The following is a 25,698-nucleotide window of genomic DNA, read 5'->3' as shown; positions in this document are numbered from 1 at the left end:
AGCGTTTGCTCGTTCATCTGCTGATCGTTCCCCTGTTTACACTGGGCAATTATCGGCAACGAGCTTGCTGTGAACGCTCGTCTGCCTGATAATCATCCAGTGAAAAAACCTGTTTACTCATGTATTGAGTAATTTGTACTCTTTTACTTTACTTAAAGAGACTCTGTCACCACATTATAAGTGCCCTATCTCCTATATAAGGAGATGGGCGCTGTAATGTAGGTGACAGTAACGCTTTTTATTTAAAAAAACGATCTTTTTTCACAAAGTTAGCAGCGATTTAAGTTTATGCAAATGAGCTTTCTTAATGCCCAAGTGGGCGTACTTTTACTTTCGACCAAGTGGGCGTCGTACAGAGGAGTGCATGACGCTGACCAATCAGCATCATGCACTCCTCTCCGTTCATTTACACTGCACTAGCGATATAGATATATCGCTATGTGCAGCCTCATACACAAGCCCTAACATTACTACAGTGTCCTGATAATGAATACACATGATCATCCAGCCTGGACGTCATGTGTACTCAGAATCCTGACACTTCTGACTCTTTTTTGTGAGATTCCAGCAACGGATACGAAATCTCGGGAGATCTCGGAACTAAACGAGATATGGTTTCACTTGCCGGAATCTCACAGAAAAGAGTCAAAAGTGTCAGGATTCTGAGTACACATGACGTCCAGGCTGGATGATCATGTGTATTCATTATCAGGACACTGTAGTAATGTTAGGGCTTGTGTATGAGGCTGCACATAGCGATATATCTATATCGCTAGTGCAGTGTAAATGAACGGAGAGGAGTGCATGATGCTGATTGGTCAGCGTCATGCACTCCTCTGTACGACGCCCACTTGGTCGAAAGTAAAAGTACGCCCACTTGGGCATTAAGAAAGCTCATTTGCATAAACTTAAATCGCTGCTAACTTTGTGAAAAAAGATCGTTTTTTTTAAATAAAAAGCATTACTGTCACTTACATTACAGCGCCCATCTCCTTATATAGGAGATAGGGCACTTATAATGTGGTGACAGAGTCCCTTTAAGTAAAGTAAAAGAGCACAAATTACTCAATACATGAGTAAACAGGTTTTTTCACTGGATGATTATCAGGCAGACGAGCGTTCACAGCAAGCTCCTTATGTAGGAGACAGGGCACTTATAATGTGGTGGCAGAGTCCCTTTAACAATTGCTCTTTCTGTTACTGGCCTGTACCCAGAAACTTTTCATGCTATAAAATCACGCGTCTTGCACTCAATTTGCATTAGACTTCCATTAAATTTTGTTCATTCCAAGTCTTTCATTTTGGTATTTAATTTTGGTATTTTGTCACGCAACTGTTACTTGAAAATCGTGTGTTCAGTTTGAGTACATTACTATAGATTGCGACCAGAGGTGTAGCTAGAATTAATAGAACCTCAAAGCAAAGTAAGGAGTTGGCCCCCTACCTTGTGGATAACAAATTGAACTATGTCAATATATAGAATTCTTGTTTGAATGATCTAGTCGGATTAAACCTTCCTCGGGATCAATAGGGGTAAAACAAAGCTCTATAATTTCTCCCATCCATTCCCTTTCTCCCATTCCTTGGTTCAACTTGATGAATATATGTCTTTTTTTCGAGCTTACTAACTATATAACTATGTAACTGTAGAAATGCAAACACGAAAATTTTTTTTTTAGCATGGCTAGTAGCGCCATAAGTCAACTGAAAGCCACCTCAGTTGTTTTTTCCCCGAATATTATTCTGCACCTAAGTGGACAGCCTCTGTCTATGACTGCTAGCCCTTTAGTTATACCCATGAGAGACAGCCACTAAAAAGTTGTTATTGTAAATGTCATATAGCAAAAAGTATTTGTGAAGCCCAATCCTTAAAGATCTTTCCCACTGTCTGATTGGATCAGTTCCCTTTAGGACCATCACATTTTGGTATTAGACAAACATTTCACTACAATTTTTTTTTTCACTTCAAAGTAAGTCTTATTGTCAGAAAATACAGTACAATTTGAAAAAACAAACATAAAAATCTAATTGGATATTTTAATGAAAGAAGTTCCCCAGAACCTCTCTTGACATATAGGGCTGCGGGATACAATTATGTATGTTTTTTCCATCACCTTTGATGCAGATGTAAAATTACTAATTCCTTTCATTGTCCATTGAATAGTATAAGGGTCTATGCACATGGCATTGCCATCATGGGTCTGCCATATTACAACATGCAAAGGAGCATTCCACAATCTTTTTTTTCACGATGGAATCATTGTGCAAAAACGTGTGTCTCTGCGGCACACAGAGGTACCGTATAGTCCGACTTAATTCTATGGGTACCAAACTTCAGGTCCCTACCACACAGATCTGTAATACGGCTGTGGGCATGAGCCCTTTAATGAAACGTGCTGAGGACTCTCATGATATTAATTGTATGCTGCAAAGATGTTTAACAGGCTGGATTTTTATAGAACGTTTGATGGTACTGTCGCTTTTGTATAAGTTGTTGATCTGGGTTTGATTATTCAGGTCTACATACATCACCACGACCAATCAAACTTCATCGTTATGAGCACGTTTAAATCCCAGAACTGGTGTAGGAGCAAATGGTACCATCTTCATCTTGTCATATCACAGAATGGGTGTTGCATTACATAGCCGGGCATGGTTGTCTTTTCTAAGCCAGAGTAGTTGTGTTGTATTATTACATGTGCTCCTTTTAAAGGTGAGGACAAAAAAAATGAATGTGAAGTGAGGCAACAGGAAAGAATGCGGCGCTAGCAATCTACAGTCTTGCTCATGTTGAGTGTTGGAGCGGATTGTCTCCTTTGCACAACACACTTGGCTAGTGTTGCAGTCTGTCTTCACAACGGCCTCGCAGCAAAAGTGCTGTTATCTCCAGCCTGCAGGCTCGTTCATGGTAAGGTGTTCATTACATATTCCTTGCTCCTTTCACTGTCCTATTCTCTGCATGTCCTGGGCCATCAGTTAATGCCTCTTTTATTATGAAGCATGACAAAGGCTGGACAGAGCAGGCCAGAATTGCTAACAATGTTATTTAGTGTTACACACACATTGACAATATAATTATACCCTCTGCCGCTAAAATGGTTCTTGGATTGTTGAAGGAATAGCAATGTCTGGAGCATTGAGAACTTGTAATGTAATGGTTAAATATATGTATTGGGGTGCCACAACATGTGCAAAGAATTCAACTACCAACCAAGAGAAAAAAAGCACATTATCAAGTAGTGCACACGCAACAAGATTTGAGGAAGAAAATACAAGATGTATTTGATACAAAACAAGTTAAAACCATCTAAGGCTTCGTTCACATCTGCGCTAGGGTTCCATTCTGACTTTCCGTTGGAGCTTTCCGTCGGAACGGAGCCCTGACAGACACAAATTCCAAATTTCCATCACCATTGATTTCAATGGTGACGGATCCGGTGCCAATGGTTTCCGTTTGTCTACGTTGTGCAGGTTTTCCGTCGTTTTGACGGAATCAATACCGTAGTCGACTATGCTATTGATTCTGTCAAAACGACGGATCCCTTGCACAACGGGGACAAACGGAAACCATTGGCACCAGATGCGTCACCATTGAAATCAATGGTGATGGAAACGGAAGCCTACGGTTTCTGTTTGTGTCTGTCAGGGCTCCGTTCCGATGGAAAGCTCCACGGAACGTCGGAATGGAGCCCTGACGCAGATGTGAAGGAAGCCTTACTGGTAATAAAATTCCATTGTCCTTCTGTGTGCAAGCACTTGCACCCGCAATGATGACTTGGATCGGTCTGGTTTATTTTAGATATATGCAACTGGTAGCCATATATAAGACTATTACCAAATTATGTTCATAGATACATATACATGCGAGAAACTGCTGATTGCCAGCTATCTTAATATATTATATTTGAACTTTAGTACTATACAGTCCCAAGATAATATAAATAGTGCACACATTTACCAGAAGGTGCCATACAACACCCATATATGTCTACACATTGCTCATACACATACTGCCTATTAAATTACACAGAGTGCAATACCTTGCCTGGATAGTGTCATACAGGGTTCATATAAAGCCAGCTAAAAAGATACCTACATAGTCTATATAGTGCCATACTTTACTGTACCTAAATGGAGGACACCAAACGGTTCCCTAGAGAATTCATGGTTAATGGCCCATCACAATAATGTGCGGACACTGTCGGGAACCGAGCCTCAGGCCCAAACTAAGCATGGCGGTACCGGTGGACCCACTGGATATACAACAAAACCTATAACTAGGAGTCTGACACACGAGAATTGGGTTAAAAGATATGAAAGTTTATTGAGACAAATTAAAAATACAAATAATCACATGTATAAAATTAGTAGAGATGTGAACCACAGGAAACAATGGACAGCCAGAACAAATATCTCACAGAACAACGCTGTGCAGACAAACTGAGCACACCTGTGTTAAATAACAGTCATAGTGGTGTACAAACAGCTAATCATGGGACACTTGGTAGGTGCTGGGAGACGAATGCAACAAAGGTATATAGATGTTGGTAATTAATCTGCACAGTATGTCTCAAGCAGTAATGAATCACAGTTACAAAAAGAGCACATGCAGCGAGTGACCGAAGATCAAAAATACATAATAATGAACTGTGCAAATGTGCACATGTCTCTTACCCATGACAGGATGCAAATGCAAATGACTGGCGTCCACCCCGACGCGCGTTTCGGCCCGGAAGCCTTCGTCTGGGGGTGTGATTATTTGTATTTTTAATTTGTCTCAATAAACTTTCATATCTTTTAACCCAATTCTCGTGTGTCAGACTCCTAGTTATAGGTTTTATAGTGCCATACTTTGCCTGTATAGTGCCAGTGTCCACAGAGTGCTATAGTTTGCCTACATAGAGCCAAAAAGTGCTATTTTTTGCCCATATAAAGCTATTTAGTGCTACATTTTACCCAGATATGTGGGGCATGCAATGCCCATTTAGTGATTACAGTCCCCAGTGACTCTATAAAAAACAGATGTAGTGGTGCCCATCACTGAGCCAACCACCACTAACCACCTCCACATTCCTACACTGACTGAACTCTCCTGTATGTGGTGAGAGAAAGTGATGCTGCCCTATGGTGGCAGCATCTAGTGAAAACAGTAAGGGTATGTTCACACGTAGTCAACCAAAACGTCTGAAAATCCAGAGCTGTTTTCAAGGGAAAACAGACCCTGCTTTTCAGACGTTTTTTACCAACTCGCATTTTTACCAACTCATTTTTTTACCAACTCGTTTTTGGAGCTGTTTTCATTGGAGTCTATGAGAAAACAGCTCCAAAAACGTCTGAAAGAAGTGTCCTGCACTTCTTTTGACGAGGCTGTATTTTTACGAGTCGTCGTTTGACAGCTGTCAAACGACGACGCGTAAATAACAGGTCGTCTGCACAGTACGTCAGCAAACCCATTCAAATGAATGGGCAGATGTTTGCCGACGTATTGTAGCCATATTTTCAGACGTAAAACGAGGCATAATACGCCTCGTATACGTCTGAAATTTGGCCGTGTGAACATACCCTTATGGTTCACTGATTCATTGGCTTTGCTAGTTTAATTATACCGTAGTTTTCCACATCCAGAAAGTCCTCTGAGCAGTCAGAACCTTTGGCACTCAGCAGGGAGGAACATCGCCAAAAATACATTTTATACAAGAAAACTTTACAAAGGCAATACAAAATTGGGATGGAAATACATTGTGGTGAAGCTCGGATCAAAAAAAAAGTCACAGGGGCAAGTCGTTCTAACAGGACATAATAAAAGTTACATGGAGTTATTGTCACAAAACATGCAAACATGGCAGCACTATTTCAGAGGTAAACTCCATCCAGTGGAACAGTGTACAACCATTTATTTCTGGATTGGTGGGGTCTCACAGATTACCTCTTATGCTTTCTTCTGAGACAGTGACAGGAAAATCTTGACATATCCATCCTATGCATATTTATACATGACTACAATTATTGCATCCATATTCAGGTACCTGTGCTTAGAGAACAGTAAGTGGTCATCAATGCTAAGATCATAGGGTTTAGAAAAATAAATGTGGGTCAATACAATAATATTTCGCACCATGCCATATCTTTATAGGGAAAATGTATCAAAGTATTTCTTTCTTTCTTTCTTTCTTCTCAGGGTTATCAGTAACCATCATAGGTTTTACCTGGATTGATAATCTATGTCAACCAATTTCGTTGTATTCATGAGGTGTGAATATATCTATGTAATACAGCTACATAAATTAGACGTATTTGTAGTGTTGGAGCTCTCACAGGAACAGTGGAGCTAGCGTATTTAATCTGGAGTCAAGTAGTAAAACTCTTGGGATTTGAACCGGACTCAAGCTGCATGCTCCACTGGCCCGTCCTTGTATTACAGATTAAGGGAGGCTGTGGAGGGCTATGACATTATCAAGTGCTGCCTTCTGTCCCAGGGATAGCTAGCTCTGCTCGGCTGCTCGGCCTTGACTGCATGTCTTCTCCTTTCCTGCTGTGTTGTAGAATGAAGAGCTGGGGATCACACATCAAACACTGTATTGTGCAAGCAATGTAAACAGATAAACCCAAGAGAGTGAGAAACCGTTCTGAAAATTGCCCTTCTCCATGATTCCTAGCCATCATTATTGCAATTTTAGTTGAGGAAGAACATATTAGTGATTCAAGGCCTGTACATTATATCTTGGGCTGCTCTGAGCTTACAGTATACACTCTCCCAACATATTCCACAAACATACAATATCAGCAGAAGCCTAGAACTAGAGAGTGTAGAGAAAACTCAGTGTGAACTGGGCCTAATAGCCTTATAGAAAATGATAATAAATAGCAGAATGCCAAAAGTCACAACAATATATTAAACAGTGGTAAAGTGACAATAATTACCTACTATTGCCAGGTGTAATAACCTCTGTTGGGATAAGACATTTACCACTGGGACTGAGTGACCATTTACATGGGCTAATGATCTGCCGAATTAATGGCCAGTGTAAACAGGGTAGCGATCAGCCAACAAATGAGCAAACACTTGTTTGTCGGCTGACCACGTCGTTTATGCTGCCTATAAAATTATCGTTGTTGGCTGAACATCTCTGTGTAAACAGGAAATGTGCTGCCAACAATCATGAAAACTGATGGGGACCGATCATGTTTGTCACCATACATGTTTTTTCCCTTTAACTGCAAAGGAGACCTGAGAGAGGGAGAGAGAAAGGAACATGTAGGTGACTGGGTGACTGAAAAATGGCCCCCGTAAGAGCTAATGTGGCTGGCATTGGTGGCTGAGCATACAAGGCTGCCCACAATTACTGCACAAGGATTTTGAAGTACAGTAGTTCTCTTTTTTTGCTAAGAGGTATGGTTTCATTTTATAGTACATAGCAATCCTGTAAGATTATACTGTGACTTGTGACAATAGTGCTGTATAGTGTTTACATTGAGTCCAAGAATTTTAAAGCTATTCTAGTGCCCACCAGGCCACAGAACTGAATAGTGTTTGTTGCTTTAGCCCTTTATTTCTTCCTTGTTGCTAATCTTGTGGCAACATATTCCACAGAACTGTACACAGTTTGTAATCTAGTTCTTGTATCCTATGAGTCTCACTATATATATAGAGATGGTGGGGTGCAGAGGTAGCAGTCACATTTGAGTCCTGGTGCATAAGGGGGTCCAAAGGCCCTTCTGCCGCATGAGAAAACATCAGTATTATAAATAGCACATAAGAGCTGGGGACCCTGTAGCAGATTTTACACTAGGCCCAGAAGCTTCAAGGTATACCTCTGGGCCTTAGGCTAAGTTTACACTAGCGTTAGTATAGGTTTACCTCTTTTCCATCAGAAGAAGAGGGGATTCAAAGATTAAACGGAAAGCAACGTTTCTGTTAGAATTACCATTGATTTCAATGGTAATTCTTTTATTTCAGTTGCTTTCCGTTTGCTAGGTTTCTGTTTTTCCCGGAAACAAATGTTCTGCAGACTGCACTTTTGCTTCCATAAAAAAATAAAAATGGAAACCTAGCGTCCGGAAACAAACGGAAAGCAATTGATACAAAATAATTACCATTGAAATCAATGGTAATTCTAACGGAACCGTTGCTTTCCGTTTAATCTTTCGATCTTCTCTTCCTCTGACGGAAGAGTGGTAAACGTATACTAACGCTAGTGTGAACTTAGTGAGAGGCCAGTTGGTAAATAATGTCTATGTCTACAGTTTTATAAGTATGTTGGAATAGACTGAAGGTTGCGTGTATAGTCCATGTGGTCTAATCCACCATGCCTTCTCTCATTCATCATACAGAATTATTAATGGTTTGCCAAAAAGTTTGTAAAACATTATGAACTGTACAGTTGCAATTCTAGTAATATTGTTCTTGTGCACACAACTTTTGAATTAATGCATTTGCATTGGTCAACACGCACCCTCTCATTCATAGTGCTCCCCTTTTAGCTTTATCCCCCTAAGCTCATGTGTTTTTATTTGTATGTCATGATGCTGCCTGGCACCTGATTTACATGTTACCGTGTGAATGTGGCAATTGAGATTCTGGTGGTGCGCATTAGATTAGGCAGTGCAGTGCTGCTGCTGCTGCTGCAATCATTCACCTTCTGTCTTGTGTCGCATGTTGTGTGTATTTTAATATTAATGTTCTTTGTCATTTGTTAAAAAATACAACAGCACAAAATGCTGAGCATAAGTAACACTAATGACCCTCTCTTGTCTCTGCAGCTGATCAGCGGTGGATCTATTGTAAGTGCTGAGGCAGCATGGGATCACGTCACCATGGCCAACCGGGAGTTGGCATTTAAAGCTGGAGACGTCATCAAGGTCCTGGATGCTTCCAATAAGGACTGGTGGTGGGGTCAGATAGATGATGAGGAAGGATGGTTTCCAGCCAGCTTTGTGAGGGTGAGTAATACTCCACACACTATCAATTATTTCCACAACATACTAAAGGCCTATAATACTGTTCTGAGATACTTGTGATGCTATAGTAATGATAATATTCTGATTAACACGTGTATCAGCCTGCATATCGGCATCACCTCCTCCAGCATTAATCATGTTAACTATAATAACATCATTTAATAGCCTCAAACTCAACAGCTGTTTCTAGTTCTGCATTGCATCAGTGAGCACAAAATTATGTAGCACTTCAAAAATAAAGCAAACAAAGCAAACACAAAAGTTTGTAGTTAAGCTGTGCTAAAGCTGTCATAATAGAGCATTATAACATTATAATCAAGATGAGTGATGATAGAAGACATGAAGTGCCCCATGCCTGCTACTAACATTACAATATTTTAACACTAGGATCTGTCCTAATGCAGAAAAATAATTTTATTTATATATATATATATATATATATATATATATATATATATATATAAAATGTCCACGGTCCAGTGGCACAGGTAATAGTAAGCTTGTGAAAGGCTCTAGTGTGTAGAGTCGAAACGTCGCACCAGGGCTAATAAAGTAGCTCTTTTTTTCACTTTGTATTTGGAGTGCTGCCCATATATATGTATATATATATATATATATTTATATATTTTTTCCAACTGCATACATCCAAGCGTAGCAAAGATGTGCTAATAATATACCTGACTAACCCACAGTGACACTGATTAATATTCTTACCAGCATATACATCTATCTCCCTGTGATGATTTATTGCACTGCTGTCTCAAAAATACATGAGTGATAAAGAATGAGCCTGTGCCCAGGAATTTCTTCTCCATGTAGAAACACAACGCTTCAGATGGCTGTGGAAGTTCTGCGGAAGTAGCAGCAACTCTCTGTGCTCACATCTCCGTGTCTCCACTTTCGGTGGCAGGCGTGACCTGGTTAAGCTTCTGTTTTGCCAAATCCCCAAAGAATAGGCTTCTATTTTTGGAAAGTCTCAAAGGATTTAACCATGGATTTCCATATTTATTTTTTGTCTCCCTGTCAAGATATCACATCAGAAGCTTATGCTCATTAGTAAATGGTTACATCCTGGTCCAATTAAAATTGCAGATTAGTAGACATTATAGACATAAAGCGGACAGAATACAGAAGGTCAACATGCAAGTTTAGCTGTAGTAAAATAGGAGTACAATATGTATAATACTCATATATTATACCCTTACAGAGGACCTGTCACCTTTCCTGGCATATCTATTTTAGTAAATTGTTAAAGGGGGTGGGGTGGTAATAGCGGGGTTCACTGGTTAGTGTCACCCACTATTACTACTGCCCTTATAATCAGGGTTATGCCTAGTTCCCCTACCTTTTCCTTAAACTAACCTCGATCTAATTGCTTTTGCTGCTACTCAAGGGAATAAGACCGCATAGTAAATAAAGGTGATATTTATTAACATACAGTAATCACTCTCATATATAAAATACAGTAACTAATCACTGTACAGTATAAACACGGTATCACAATCCTAATTATACCGCCACCCACTTACCTAAACATACATAGAAGTTACGTTACAACACAATACACATAAGTTACTTGTAATCCTCACACGCTCACTATCTCTGTCCCACTCCCTCCTAATATAACTGTCTCTGTACACTAAGTGTTAATAATCAGGTAAAAGGGGTCACCAGGGAATTTGCAGGTACAGCAAGGGTTACTCAGGGACTGCAAGGGGTAGCCAGCAATGGGTTAACTTCAGGGACAGAGGGACTGCAAGGGTTACTGCAAGGTTACTCAGGGACAGCAAGGGTTACTAAGGGACAGCAAGGGTTACTCAGGGACAGCAAGGGCAACAAGTGTTAACTCAGGGCAGCAAGGGTCATCAGGGACTCAGGCCAGCAAGGGTTAACAGGGACTCAGGGCAGCAAGGGTTAACAGGGACTCAGAGACAGGGTTAACTCAGCGACTCAGGGGAAGCAAGGGTTAACTTATGGACATTACTTTTCCCAGCATCTTGATTGAAGACGAAACAATCTTTGTGAGCCGATATACAGGTTTCTACACACCCCCGAGGAGGAGATGATGTCTCAGTACCCAGGAATCTACTATGGGGCAGAGAATCACCTTCCATTTCCCCTCTAACATTCAATCCATCATCGTATTGATCTTACCAGTTCTCAGGTTGAGGTGGCAAATACCTACAATGGTGTGTAAATACCTTACCTGTCCCTAAGGGTTCCTAAACACTACCCAATCATACAAACAAAGTGAAAAATAACCAAACATACAAAAATATTCCCCCCAAACCATAGGTATATGTACATATAGAGATTCATGCTCAACCAGCATCTCTCACTACCCCTCCATAAACACGTGCAAGGTACACATGCAAATGGGGGGGACTACAGGCTGTAAATATATACCCGCCTACACGTACACACTCACTTACTGTGGGACGGGCACGTCCTCACTGAGTATGCTTATGTTGCGGACACATATCTACACCTAGAATGTCTATATGTACTCCTTGAAAGTTTTTGTACGACAAATTGATTCAGATTTACGCTTTACAAATATATATACACACACAATAAACAATTCCGGGTTGCAGAACTGTATCATTATATCCTTAGACCCCATCTACGAATGTATTCAGTCTTTCTGCGTGACCTCATTGTATTTGGCCAACCAGTCCTTTCATTCGTCGGTACACGCAGAACAGTCCAACGTACATAATCGCCACAAGGATGCGAAGGATTATCACTCTGTGGATGAGCAAGTTGAAGAAGGAAGTGGCCTTGGGACGATATCTGAGCAAGCTCTCCCACCAAGACACTTCAGAGTCCGCCTTAAGGTTGTTCACAATTACTGTGATCTTTTTAGTGTCATCTTCCAACTGAATAGTGGCTTTGTGTTGGGAATCTTTCAGTTTCCCCACGACATCCCCATCCTCATTGAAGTCTAGCAAGAGCTTTCTTAGTTAGATGCCAAACACAAGAGGAATCGTCTGGAGTCTCACAGGGGTGTCTGGACGGATGTCGAGTCTCTTTTCAGGAGTCACAGGAGTTCTTCCCTTCTGATCAACCACATTAACGCCTAATACGGGATTAAGGGTACAGTATGCTCCTGGGAGGAGTATGCCTCTTTCGGTGCAGTTAGTCGCGTGGATAGTATATGAAACGTTCTGTATTTGATACCAGCACCAATATCCTTGACCTGTGTTTTAAGTTTGAAGAGGGTATTGGGTTGGCCTTCATTTCACAGGACCCCTCGGTATCCCAACACTGGTGTAGGTCAGGATATCTGAGGGGAGCTGTGGATGAAGCTCTGTTTTTGTGGTTCTTCCCAATGCTCAGGTTTGTGGAACTATATCCCTGTCTTACGAAACCCATTATCTTAAAATCAAGATATGGGTGTAATGCAAGGGATATCTCCCCCTGTCCAAAATTATGCATTATAAATACAGGCAACACCTATATAGTATAAATAAATATTATTGATAACCAGAGATACACCACAATGGAATATGTGAAAGAACCACAAAATAAAAACACAAATGAAAACAAACGGACAACTGGGGACAAACACAACAGACCATAAACACACATTACGGACATAACACCTGACTGAACATACAATTTATGGCCAACTTCCTAAACTCCTCCCCAGTTGTGGTTGGTCATTTAGACCCTTGAGTACGTGGCGGAGCACATAAGGCTGTACTCTTATGCAGCCATTTTGTCTAAACTCATCGTTTGTTGTGACGTGGCCATTTTCTATTGCCATTTCGCTGGGCTTTCCATGGTTGCTTATGCCGTGGCAGTTCCTAGCAATATATCCCATCTGACCACATTTAAAGCATTTAACAGGACCATATTTCTTAGTACTCAAAGACTCGCAGTACTTCACAATGTGGCCTGATCCGGCACATGCAAAACATTAAACAGTACATGCTCTGCTGGACTTAAGGCAGTCAACGGTGCATGATCTCTTAAAGTTCTGCATGGCTAGGGACGCACTTCTAAATATAGTACGCTTACATCTGCGTAAAACTTTTGTAACAATGTTACCTTGAGGATTCCTGATGGGAACACGATTTGTGACATCTGGTCCATCACTCTTACTACTCCCCCCTTTTTGCCCTGTAGAGGGCAAACTTACTGCAGAATCAGGCCTTGAGAAAGACAAGACCGGTAACATTTTTGAGAAATCTTTTATGATGTTTTGCATACTGGCAACCAATTGTGACCTAGTAGCAAGTTCATCATTCAACTTGGCAATGATCTCATCTGTAGATGCCGCCTTATCCTTAAACACATTGATCACAGCATAAGACCCAGTCAGCTGTGCATCAATATCATCACCATGATTTCTCAAATCTATCACCTGCGATTCCAGCATGCAAATTTGCTTATCTCTACATTGGGCATTCTCTGCCAGTTGTGTCTGCAAAGCACAAACCCGCATATTGTTGGCACAACACTGGCAGGGAAGATATCACTCTTTATTTCTGAGTGATCAGGCTTCCACGTCTCCTCATACACACAGATTAATTTAGCGAGCATGTGGAGACGTTTGGAGGTTTTGTTAAGAACGCTCCCCTTGCTAATACACAACTTATCATGTGCATAAGCCTCGACCAGCAGAGTGGACCACAGCATTCCTGTTGACTTGTTTGTTGTAGTTGTTACTGGATTAAATTGACTGTTTTTGGCGAAGTGTTTAAGTGTGGAGAAGTCCATCTCGCTCGCCTGACGATTCGTCGCCGTAGAGCAGCACACCGCAAAGCAAATAAAAAGACGTCAATACCTCAGAAAATAAAATAAAAAACAATAGGTTCTCTGATCAATTGTATCCTGTATCAAGCCTTAAATAAAACTGTGTTACTCGTCTGAACTTCAAAAAGGACTAGGCGCACAGTATAACCTAACACTACACAGTGTACGTACGTTACCTGTCCACGCCTCTCCGCCTATCTGCAGTTGACGTTTTAACACAATTTTATTGTACAAAAGACAGAAAGAAATTCTGGGCTGGCTCGCCAATGTTAAAGGGGGTGGGGTGGTAATAGTGGGGTTCACTGGTTAGTGTCACCCACTATTACTACCACCTTTATAATCAGGGTCACTAGGGTTATACCTAGTTCCCCTACCTTTTCCTTATACTAACGTCAATCTAATTGCTTTTGCTGCTACTCAAGGGAATAAGACCACATAGTAAATAAAGGTGATATTTATTAACATACAGTAGTCACTCTCATATATAAAATACAGTACCTAATCACAGTACAGTATAAACACGGTATCACAATCCTAATTATTACGCCACCCACTTACCTTATAAGTTACTTGTAATTCTCACACGCTCACTATCTCTGTCCCACTCCTCCTAATATGACTATCCCTGTACACTAAGTGTTAATAGTCAGGTAAAAGGGGTCACCAGGGAATTTGCAGGTACAGCAAGGGTTAATTTGGGTCCTGTGGGGGTGGGCAGTTACTATTGTCATTGTAATGCAGGAATTTAACGATGATTCCAATCGCATCCTTGTCATTACTGTGCGGTAAAGGGGGCTGTTATATAAAATATCAGGGGACTAATTATCTCTAATAATGGGCTTTTTTATGAGAACAAAACTTAAAAATAAGCCACAAAACTTCCGCAATTCCACTGCGTTTTTGGGGGTCCAATTTTGGCGTCTCCCATAAAAAGAGTCGGGGTTCTGGTAGATAAATTGTTCCGCATATATGTTGGTCTGCTGGACCATTAAATCTAAAATGGCGTATGAAAAAAAAACTTTAAAATAATCAATGGGGCTGAAATCCGTAGTTCAATTTGAATGCCTGAGGGGGCTGTAAATTCGGGCACCTAGGCGGTATAATTGCCCGCAGCTTCCCATGTCAGCTCAGGCAGAGCAGGACCTACGCCGAGGGGGGGGGGGGTGCAGACTCTGAGTCACTGGATAAAGATGAAAGCACGAACTGTGCTTCACCTTCACTTGCGCTGTCCGTATCGGAACACAGCATTTAATATGCTTCCTCGGCTGTGAAGACTCTTTTCGCCATAATTTAGTTCAGCTACTAACTAACACAAAATTTTTGTAACTTTTTTTTTAAAACTTTTTTTAACAAAAAATAAACAGCGCTACTCTCAACTGCGGAATGAGAACAGACCAGCGAGCCTGCTGTATTCAAAGAGTAAGCGTACCCTACCTACCAGGGGGAAAACTAAATGAGATGTGGCATTGCTACCTAACACTGAACTCGGGCAGTGGGCAATCTAGGGACACAGCAGGGTGATGGGGACCAGGTACTGCGACAGGTGATAGCTGGGCACAGATCACACGGCAGAAGGGCACTGTGGGTGACTGAAATTATATAATTATATATTTTATAACCAGTGGGCACCAAAGGGGGGTGATTTTTTTTCCTTTAACAATCTCTCACTGTCCTTTCACTGGCTTCCGACTCTGACAAGCTCTCTGACAGAAATGAGCTTGTCAGAGCCGGAGATGCCGGCAAAACAAGTCTCCTGCGCTGTGATTTGCCTGTCAGCACTGACTGGCCAATCAAAGCTCTTGCCGGCACAGGGCCACTCTGATTAGACCTGTGCCGCGAGTCTGAACTGTACACCCTATTGTGGAAAATCAGTTTGATTCCAGATGTACAGTCACGCCCAATCGCGGGAAGGGGTTAAAGTAATGTAAAAAATTATATAACTAAACAAAATTGGTATCGCCGCTTCCGCAAAAGTCTTAACTATTACAACATAACATTATTTAACCTGCACGGTGAACAGCGTAAAAAAAACACCTTTAGAATCTCTATTGTTTTGACACGTTAGCTGTAACAATTTTATTTTATAAAAAGTGATCAAAAAGTCGTATGTATCAAAAGATGGTGCCAATAGAAACTACAGCTCCTCCCACAAAAAACAAGCCCTCACACCGCTCAAACGACGAAAATTTTTTAAAGTTATGGCTTTCAGAATATGGTGACACAAAACAATTTTTTTTTAACAAATAGTTTTTTGTTTTTAAAAGCAGTAAAACATTACAAAAACTATATAAATTTAATATTGCCGCAATGGTATTGACCTGCAGAATAAAGTGAAGCTGTCGTTATTACCGCAAGGTGAAAGCTGTAAAAACAAAATCCAAAAAACAATAGAGGAATCTCAGTTTTTTCGAATTCAAAAAGATATTGTTTTCAGTTTCCCAGTACATTATATGGTACTTTAAATAGTGGCAATAGAAACTACAACTTCTCCATTGATATTAAAATAAAAAAGCTATGGCTCTTTGAAAGTGGGGAGTGAAAAAAAAAATGAAAAAAAATGAAAAATTGCTTGGACTTCAAGGGGTCAAATGAATATGTTTTGCAACAATCTTGCGTCCAAAGAACAAACCCTATTCCATTATCCTTTCATGAAAACAACAAACTATTTCCAAATATACTTCATAATACACAATCACCCTGCTACATTGCTGTCATCTCGTAATTGCTCATGTGCAAAGTGGAATTGTAAGGGCTGGTCCACACGCTGCGCAATTGCTGCGTTTTTTCCGGCCGGAATTTAGTACGGAAAATACGCAGCAGAAAACAGTAGCAGCATAGTGGATGAGATTTAATAAATCTCATCCACACACTGCGTAAAAATTCAGAGCAGAAATTGACCTGCAGTGCATATTTTTCGTACTGCAGCATGTCAATTCCTGCTGCGGAAAGTGGACTGAATTGCTGCGTCTTTCAGAGGAGATGTCACCATCTCCCAACATTGAGAAAAACGCAGCAAAATACGCACCATTTTCTTCCGGAAAAAACGCAGAAAATTGTGTGTTTTTGCCCAAGCAGAATGTCTGCCTTTTTCAACGGAATTGCTGCAGAAAAATTTCTGCAACAATTCCGCAGAAAGTAGCAGAAATTCCACTGTGGAAAAACCACACAATTTCCTGCAACAGGAATTGACATGCTGCAGTCCAAAAAATACTCACTGCAGGTCAATTGCTGCTCTGAATTTTTATGGAGCATGTGGATGAGATTTATTAAATCTCATCCACTGCTGCTATTGTTTGATGCTGCGTGTTTTCTGTCCGCAATTCCAGACTCAAAATATGCAGCAATTCCGCTACGTGTTTACAAGCCCTAAAAGAGCTGGGTTCATAAGTCCATACCCAAGCCCTAATATTGTCCAGCATGTGTCCTGAGGAACCAAATGGACGTGAGCCTAATTTTGGATTTTTTCTATATCAGTTAAAAAGAATATACAGTTAGTCATTGAGTGGACATAGACCTAATGCTAGACTCTGAAGATGTCTTTGAACATCAGACCAGACAGGAATGATTTGATGACTATTTCTTCCTAATCCAATTTTTTTCTCAGTGGCCCTCTTAGGATAAGGCCACACAGAGCGGCCCTGACACGGTCGCAATGCAGCCAACAACCGTGCTGGCACTATGTAGGCGCGACTGTCAAATACCTTGTTAAGGGGTATTCTGGTTACACGCTCATGTGCACCACCACTCCATTCATTCTCTATGGGAGTGCCGGAGATAGCCGAGTCCAGTGTTCGGCATTTTCCGGCACTGCCATAGAGAATGAATAGGGGTAACTTGTTGTAAACTGCAAAATCGTGCGGCCGTAAAGGGTGTATTAATTCATGGACACACGGTTTTGCAGATAAAGGGACGGTTTACCCTCATTAACGTGCGGCCACTGACAGGCTGTTTGACAGCCACACCGAACATGGTTGCTAGCTGCGTTGCGACCGTGTCAGGGCTGCTCCGTGTGGCCTTACCCTTAGGGTATGTTCACACGCTAAACAAAAAAGGTCTGTAAAATACGGAGCTGTTTTTAAGGGAAAACAGCCTCTGATTTTCTGATCGAGCATTTTTTGATGCGTTTTTTACGGCCATTTTTGGAGCTGTCTTTCTGTTCAACCAATGGAAAACAGTTCCAAAAACGGCTCCAGAAGTGACATGCACTTCTTTTTACGTGGCATTTTTTTTACGCGCCGTTTTTTTACGAAATGCCGTTTTTCCCATTGAAATCAATGGGCAGATGTTTGTTCAGCTTCCGTATTTTCAGCCATTTTTCAGGGCATTTACGGCCTGAAAAATGGCTGAAAATAAGCCGTGTGAACATAGCCTTAAAGATCATATGATTTGTAATTTTCAGATTTAACATTCCCCCCTATCTCGGCTAGAATCCCATACAAACATATTACCTTTATAGGCTGATAAATGTCCTGCAGGTGAGTCTTACCTCATAGCTGCAATAATGGTTAATAGTAAGTACGCACTCATAACTGAGCAGCACTATGTGTCCTTTTCATAATGTTACTCCTACATTTCATAGCTTGATTTATTAGATTCTAAAAATAACCAGTGTTTCCTTTCTCCCCAAACTATAGTTCAATTCCCCTGCAGTGCGATTTCAGTCCTGTGAAATCTAGCACTCACTGTGAAAGGACAGTCGGCTCTTTGCTGTTATAACGGCATTGTAATTAACATATAGCAAAAATGCTCATTATTTATGAAAATATGCCAGACCAGCCAATAAGAAAGGTTAAGAGAACTATGGGATATCTCCTTGCTTTTTGAAAACTGGTTACTTTGAACACCAATGAATGTTTAAATACAAGTCTTAAAAGGGCTAATACAGGTTTTAAAATTAATAACCTATCCTTATAAACAATATTAGATCGGTGGGGGTCCAGTACTCGGCACCCCCACCAATCAGCTGTTTGAAGGGTCCGCGACTCTTGTATGAACGCCACAGCCTCTTCATTGTTTACATGGTTCCTTTCTTGTTTGTACTTTGCACGCGCCGTTACACTTCAGTGGCTGTGCAAGGTATTGCACCACTGTTCTATTCAAGTGTATCGAACAGTGGTAGAATACCTTGCACAGCCGCTACAAATGTAATGGTGCGTGCAAAGGAAGAACGAGAAGGAAGCCATATGAACAATGAAGAGGTTACAATGATCCCATGATCACTGCGGCCCTTTCAAACAGCTGATCAGCTTGGGTGCTGTGAGTCGAAACTCCGACCGATTTAAATTTGATGGCCTATCCTAAGGATAGTTGATTCGTTTTAAAAACCCACATAAACCCTTTAATGGGGATCCAAGATTAGACAAAGTGTTGCATTTTTTTCTAGAAACAGTGCCATACTAGTCTATGTATCCAGTATTACAGCTCAGCCACATTCACTTGAATGGGTCCAAGTTGCAATACCAGACACAGCCCATGAGCAAGAGTGGCACTGTTTTTGTGGGGGGGGGGGGGGGGAATCAGACCTTTTTGTTCTAATGTTGGACAACCTCTATCATCAAAGAGGACAGGACAATGCATTTGCAAAAATTATTAATCAATGCAAGATATTATAATTCATATGCAAACAGAATTTTATTCTTAAATACTGTAATAATTTTGTTTTTTGACGACATACATTTCTTCAAGTTGTTAGGTTTCACGTGTTTATAGAGCTTGGCGATTTTCTTTATATGTGTTTGCCTGACATAGATTTTTTGGTGTTTTTGCAAAAGAATAGTATGCCCACTATCGTAGTTAAGATCCAACCTCAACAGGATTTAACATTACTTGTAGTTTCACTCCTTGCCCACATCACAAAAAAGCCCCAAAAATATTGATCCAGTTTACGAAGTTAATCAAACCAGCTCAGAATGTTCAGTCAATTGCTAAAATTTTGTATGTACAAGATCAGTGGCGTAACTACCACTGTAGCAGCCGTAGCGGCGGTTACAAAGCACGTGGCATGAGGGGGCCCGTGCCTCTCGCCGACACGACCCCCAGCGACACCACTACAGGGCCCACGCCATCTGGCCCCTAACATTTATGGGCAGGATGGCATGGGCCCCCTCATGCCCGATAGCATCACTAGCATCAAAGGGGGTCTGTGTATGGTGCTATCTACAGGGGTCTGTGTGGCACTTTCTACTAAGGGGGGCTGTGCGGAACTATATGCAAGGGAGGGGCCTGTGTGGCACTATATACAGGGAGAGCCATATGGCGCTATCTAGAGGGGGCTTTATGGCGATATCTACAGGGGGGTGTATAGCACTCTACAAGGGGGATGTGGGGGTGCTATCTACAAGTGGGGTTTTACACTGTCTAAATGGGGGACTGCATAGCATGGTCTACAGAGGGCTGTATGGCACAATCTACAGGGAGCACTATGTACAAGGGGGAACAGGGTGGCACTATATACAAGAGGGGGCAGGGTGGCACTATATACAAGGGGTAGCAGGGTGGCACTATATACAAGGGAGGGAGCAAGGTGGCACTATATACAAGGGGGAGCAGGGTGGCACTATGTACAAGGGGAGCAGGGTGGCACTATATACAAGGGGAAGCAGGGTGACACTATATACAAGGGGGAGCAGGGCTGCACTATATACAACAGGGGAACAGGGTAGCACTATATACTAGGGGGGAGCAGGGTGGCACTATATACAAGGGGGCAGGGAGGCACTATATACAAGGGGAGCAGGGTGGCACTATATACAAGGGGAGCAGAGTGGCACTATATACAAGGGTAGAGCAGGGTGGCACTATATACAAGGGGGGAGCAGGGTGGCACTATATACAAGGGGGAGCAGGGTGGCACTATATACAAGGTGGGAGCAGGGTGTCACTATATACAAGGATTGGGAGCAGGGTGTCACTATATACAAGGAGAGGGAGCAGGGTGGCACTATATACAAGGGGAAGCAGGGTGACACTATATACAAGGGGGGCAGGGTGGCACTATAAACAAGGGGAGCAGGGTGGCACTATATACAAGGTGGAGCAGGGTTGCAATATATACAAGGGGAGCAGGGTGGCGCTATATACAAGGGGGGAGCAGGGTGGCACTATATACAAGGGGGAGCAGGGTGGCACTATACACAAGGGGGGCTGTGTGGCACTATATACAAGGGGGGCTGTGTGGCGCAATCTGCAGGGGTCGGTGTCTGACACTATCTACAGGGGCTGTGTGGCACTATCTACAGGGGGCTATGTGGCACTATCTACAAGGGAGGGGGGCTGTGTGGCACTATATACAAGGGGAGGGCTGTGTGGCACTACATACTAGGGGGACTGTATGGCACTATATACAAGAGGGGCTGTGTGGCATTATACAGGGGGTGCTGTGTGGCACTATGCACAAGGGGTTGAGCTGTGGCATTATATAGAAGGGGCTGTGTGGCACTACTAAGGGGGCTGTGTGACATTATACACAAGGGGGGAGCTGTGTGGCACTATATACAAGGGGCTGTGTGGCACTACTAAGGGGGCTGTGTGGCACTACTAAGGGGGCTGTGTGGCACTAGCTACTAGGGGGCTCTATGGCACTATTTACAAGGGGGATGACTGTGGCGCTATCTACAGGGGGCTGTGTGTGGCGCAATCTACAGGGGTCTGTGTGTGGTGCTATCTACAGGGGGCTGTGTGGCACTATCCACTAAGGGGGGCTGTTTGGCACTATATACAAGGAAGGCTGTGTGGCACTATATACAGGGGGAGCCATATGGCGCTATCAACAGGGAGGCTTTATGGTGATATCAAGGGTGGGGCTGTATTGCACTCTACAAGGGGGAGGTAGGGGGTGCTATCTACAAGTGGGGTGTGACACTGTGTACAGGGGGGCTGTATAGCACTGTCTACAGGGGGCTGTATGGCACAATCTACAGGGGGCTGTATGGCACAATCTACAGGGGACACTATGTATAAGGGATTTATTAAACCAAAGAAGAAATCTTGATATAATAATATTTAATCAAAATAATTTTATTTAATCAAAACAAATAATTTAATACACATAAATACAAGAATAATTAAATAAAGATACAAAAATTGAACCCCCTGGGGGTTGTATTTATGTGTATTAAATTATTTGTTTTGATTAAATAAAATTATTTTGATTAAATATTATTATATCAAGATTTCTTCTTTGGTTTAATGAATATCGATATGTGATTTCTTGAGCATGATATTTTGGCTAAGCAAATATATATATAGGTTATGACACTATGTATAAGGGAGGCTGCAAGTGGCACCTGGGGGGGCAGTCAAAGGTTTGCTATGCCCAGTCTTCCCTAGTTACGCCCCTGTACAAGATACAGATGTCCATAGCAGAGCTGAGTTTGCATTTTAACTTTTATTTTTGTTAACCATGATAACTCACTGTGTTGATAATTCAGTTACTAATTTAGTATTGCCCAATCTCCTAGCTAATCTAATAGTAACTGTCAGATTGATGATTCCAGTGAAAATTGTGTCCCAAAACTTTTATTATTTTAAAAGTTATGAGCTTTTTCTAAATATGCAAATGAGGCTATACTAGACAGGTGGGTGTCAACAGCAGCGATTCTCCTGAGGTGGAGCGACCTCACAGCCTCTGACGCTGTCCTATCAGCATGAAGCTGCTTCACACACAGTATGAGAGACTGAGGCTGGAAGGAAGGGGGATCAACTAAAATAGCCATATCTCAGGCTGTGGACTGCCTAGGACAGTGGTTCTTGTGGCATATGAAGGATGAGATTCTAATCTTTCATATGGCACCAGTTCTAGTTGTGAAACGACTGGAGATATCACCAGTTCAAAAGACAGTCGGGAATGGAAGCTGTAATACTATATGACCACGCTGTGTTGCCGGGCTGGGAAAAGAACTGTATGACACTTATCATACAGAAAAAAATGACAACGCTTTGAGTGAAAAGAAAGAGTTACCTCCCATTTAGCAAATATAGCCAAATTAGCATATTTAGAAACATGCACACAACTTTGCAAATACTAAACGTTTTTGAAACAAAAAATACTAGTATTTCCAGAGCCTGTAATCTCATGCCAGATCTAACTCTGTTCCTATTCCTCTTCTCATTTTATGAAAAAAAAAAAGGAATTTAAATTTACATTTGGGCTCCCACTCTTCATTGAACACTGGTCTAGCAAAGTTTTCCCTAATATTCATAAGATAAGAAAGGGTCACATAAGACATTGCATGCCACAGTGCCCCTATTACAATGGCAGACATAGTGCTCTTATAACAGGTCTCCAACCTGCAACAGTTCCTCCATACCAGAATCGGTCTGCAATAGTTCCCCAATAGCAGTGGATCAGTGAAAAACATACCCCGTAGACATGGGGCATAAGTATTTATACTCAGGGGTGGGATTCAAATTTTTAACAACGGGTACCCTACTTAAAACACAAAGATATACATGGGAGGAGGGGGGGGCAACGCGGTGTAGCACACTGCAGAAAATGATCAACCTTACCAGAAAAAAATATTTCAAATACACTATATATCGATGCAGTTTGTAAATAAATGTATTTGTTTGTAAGAGTAATTTCCTATAAATTATCCAAAACTCTGTCTCCCGCCCAGGTTAGAATTCAAATTGGTTTGCCACACACTAAATGCTTATCTATCCCCCCCCCCCCCATGAAACTCTTCCTATACTTATGGACATATATGTGTACCATAGACTTGTGCAGTCTATTTAGTTAGGTTATACACCATGTAAAGGCTGGAGAGTTGTGCAGTGCACCCAGAACATAAGTCACACTGCGGCAAATCTTCCAGCTTTCTGCATCTCCCTCTCCTCTTAAGGACGCGGATACAATCGCATCCAGGGAAGGGGCCTGTTCGGCATGCTGCCTCTTCCTAGTTCTGTGAATCAGCTGTTATTTTAACAATCGCTTTGGGAGATCCGGCTGCATCCCTTCCCTGTTTATGCCTAAGCTAAATGAGATATCACTGGACTGTTCAAGCATATAAACTGTAGTTGAGTAATATCTGTGTGCAGTTTTTAAGTCCCATTTTTTAAGGTCTCATACACACGGCCGTGTTACAGATCCGTGTTGTACAAATCAATAATATGGTACACATAGAAATCTATGAGCTTATACTGTGGGGCCAAAGGACAACACTAATCTTCAGAGTGTTTATGGGTTTAGGTCCCTTTTGTTCCTCTCCCCCAAAGAGGTAATGACCTTAAAAGTTTTTATGCCATAATACTGTGTTCGCATGCCTCTGATTTCATTTGGAGGCGTTTAGAGTTAGAGATGAGCGAATTGATTCTAAAGAATTACATTTATTACGAATTTCCCAAAATTTTTGGATCATTGTGATCTGAAACTTTTGGACTTTATTCCACACTAATTGCTCAAAATGGTGGCCACCATTTCACAGATCAAAAGAAGACAAGAAGACAGAGACGGAGGGTCACCTGACCTCAAGCGTGGGCAAGGCTTCCCCATAATACCTTGCAGGTGGTCCTCAATCTAGGGCAGCCAATCATGAGGGGTATAGATGTGTATCACTGATGACTCAGAGGATGACAGTCATATGAGTCATAGCCACTATAAACAGCCTAACCAGGAAATGCTGCTTTGTGGGGATACAGATAGGAGAGGGAGGACGTCAGACAGAGCGTGACAGATAGTAAAACACAGAATACAGATAAATAGTGGATTAGTCTGAGCGAGTGTGTTTTATAGTGAGAAGAGGATACTCATTGTTTTGCATACATCTAAGCACTCATTGTTTTGGATATATCTAATTGCTAACAATAGTGCCACCAATTATTGGCGTATTATTCTGCGTCAAGCTTTTTAACAGTGCCGTTATACTTCAGTCTATATCCAAGCGACATTTAAAAAAATAAATAAAAAAAATTAGATTTTAATTTAGAATTAAATCCTGGCGCTGATATCGTGCTGCTGCCTTCTAATGTAGACGTCACAGATGTGACGTCACTTATTGTTTTGCATATATCTAGTAGTGCCACAAAAAATTGGTGTATTATTCTGCGTCAAGTATTTATATCCATTTATATCTATTTTATTGTTTTTAAGGCGGCACTGCACTTCTTGCTGGGTTAGGGTATGTTCACACGTAGTCAACAAAAACGTCTGAAAATGCAGAGCTGTTTTCAAGGGAAAACAGACCCTGCTTTTCAGACGTTTTTTTACCAACTCGCATTTTTCGCGGCGTTTTTCGCGCCGTTTTTTACGTCCGTTTTTGGAGCTGTTTTCATTGGAGTCTATGAGAAAACAGCTCCAAAAACGTCCAAAGAAGTGTCCTGCACTTCTTTTGGCGAGGCTGTATTTTTACGCGTCGTCGTTTGACAGCTGTCAAACGACGACGCGTAAATAACAGGTCGTCTGCACAGTACGTCGGCAAACCCATTTAAATGAATGGGCAGATGTTTGCCGACGTATTGGAGCCGTATTTTCAGACGTAAAACGAGGCATAATACGCCTCGTATACGTCTGAAATTTGGCCGTGTGAACATACCCTTAAGCAGGTGACATTTAATGGAGAATTTGCTTTATCCCTAATCATGTTGTCTGACATTGGATTTTCCTGTGTAATACAGTAGACTAAAAGGTGTTTAAAGGGGTTTTTCCATCAGGGACATTTATGACACATCCACAGGATATGTCATAAATGTCAGATAGGTGCAGGTTCCAGAGGTGGGACTCGCATCTATCTCTAGAACCCGGTTCTACCACTCTGTGTTCGGACTGACACGCGTCATTCCCAACCATGAAGAAGAAAACAGCGTAGCTCGCTGAGTTACGCTGTTTCCGTAAGTCCCATAGGACTGAATGGTAGTTACGAAAACAGCATAGCTCACATGCTACGCTGTTTCCGTAACTGCCATTCACTACTATGGGAGTTACGGGAACAGCGAGCTACGCTGTTTTCTTCTTCATGTTCGGGAATCACATGCGTCAGCTGG

The 25,698-nt window shown here is 41.7% G+C and overlaps 1 protein-coding gene across 5 annotated transcripts in view; it reads left to right on the top strand.

Moving 5' to 3' along the window:
- Positions 1 to 25,698, top strand: part of ARHGEF9 (Cdc42 guanine nucleotide exchange factor 9) — a 320,144-nt gene that overhangs the window by 201,104 nt on the left and 93,342 nt on the right. For all 5 annotated transcript variants that reach the window (XM_075835737.1, XM_075835740.1, XM_075835743.1 and 2 more), the window contains one exon: positions 8,761 to 8,940. In XM_075835737.1, the coding sequence (XP_075691852.1) occupies positions 8,761 to 8,940 (180 nt within the window). The remainder of the gene's footprint in view (positions 1 to 8,760; positions 8,941 to 25,698) is intronic.

The sequence above is a fragment of the Rhinoderma darwinii genome, chromosome 8, assembly GCF_050947455.1.
Source record: "Rhinoderma darwinii isolate aRhiDar2 chromosome 8, aRhiDar2.hap1, whole genome shotgun sequence".
Classification (NCBI taxonomy): Eukaryota; Metazoa; Chordata; class Amphibia; order Anura; family Rhinodermatidae; genus Rhinoderma; species Rhinoderma darwinii.
The sequence above is the reverse complement of the archived record's forward strand: the minus strand, read 5'-3'. Positions and strand labels throughout refer to the sequence as shown.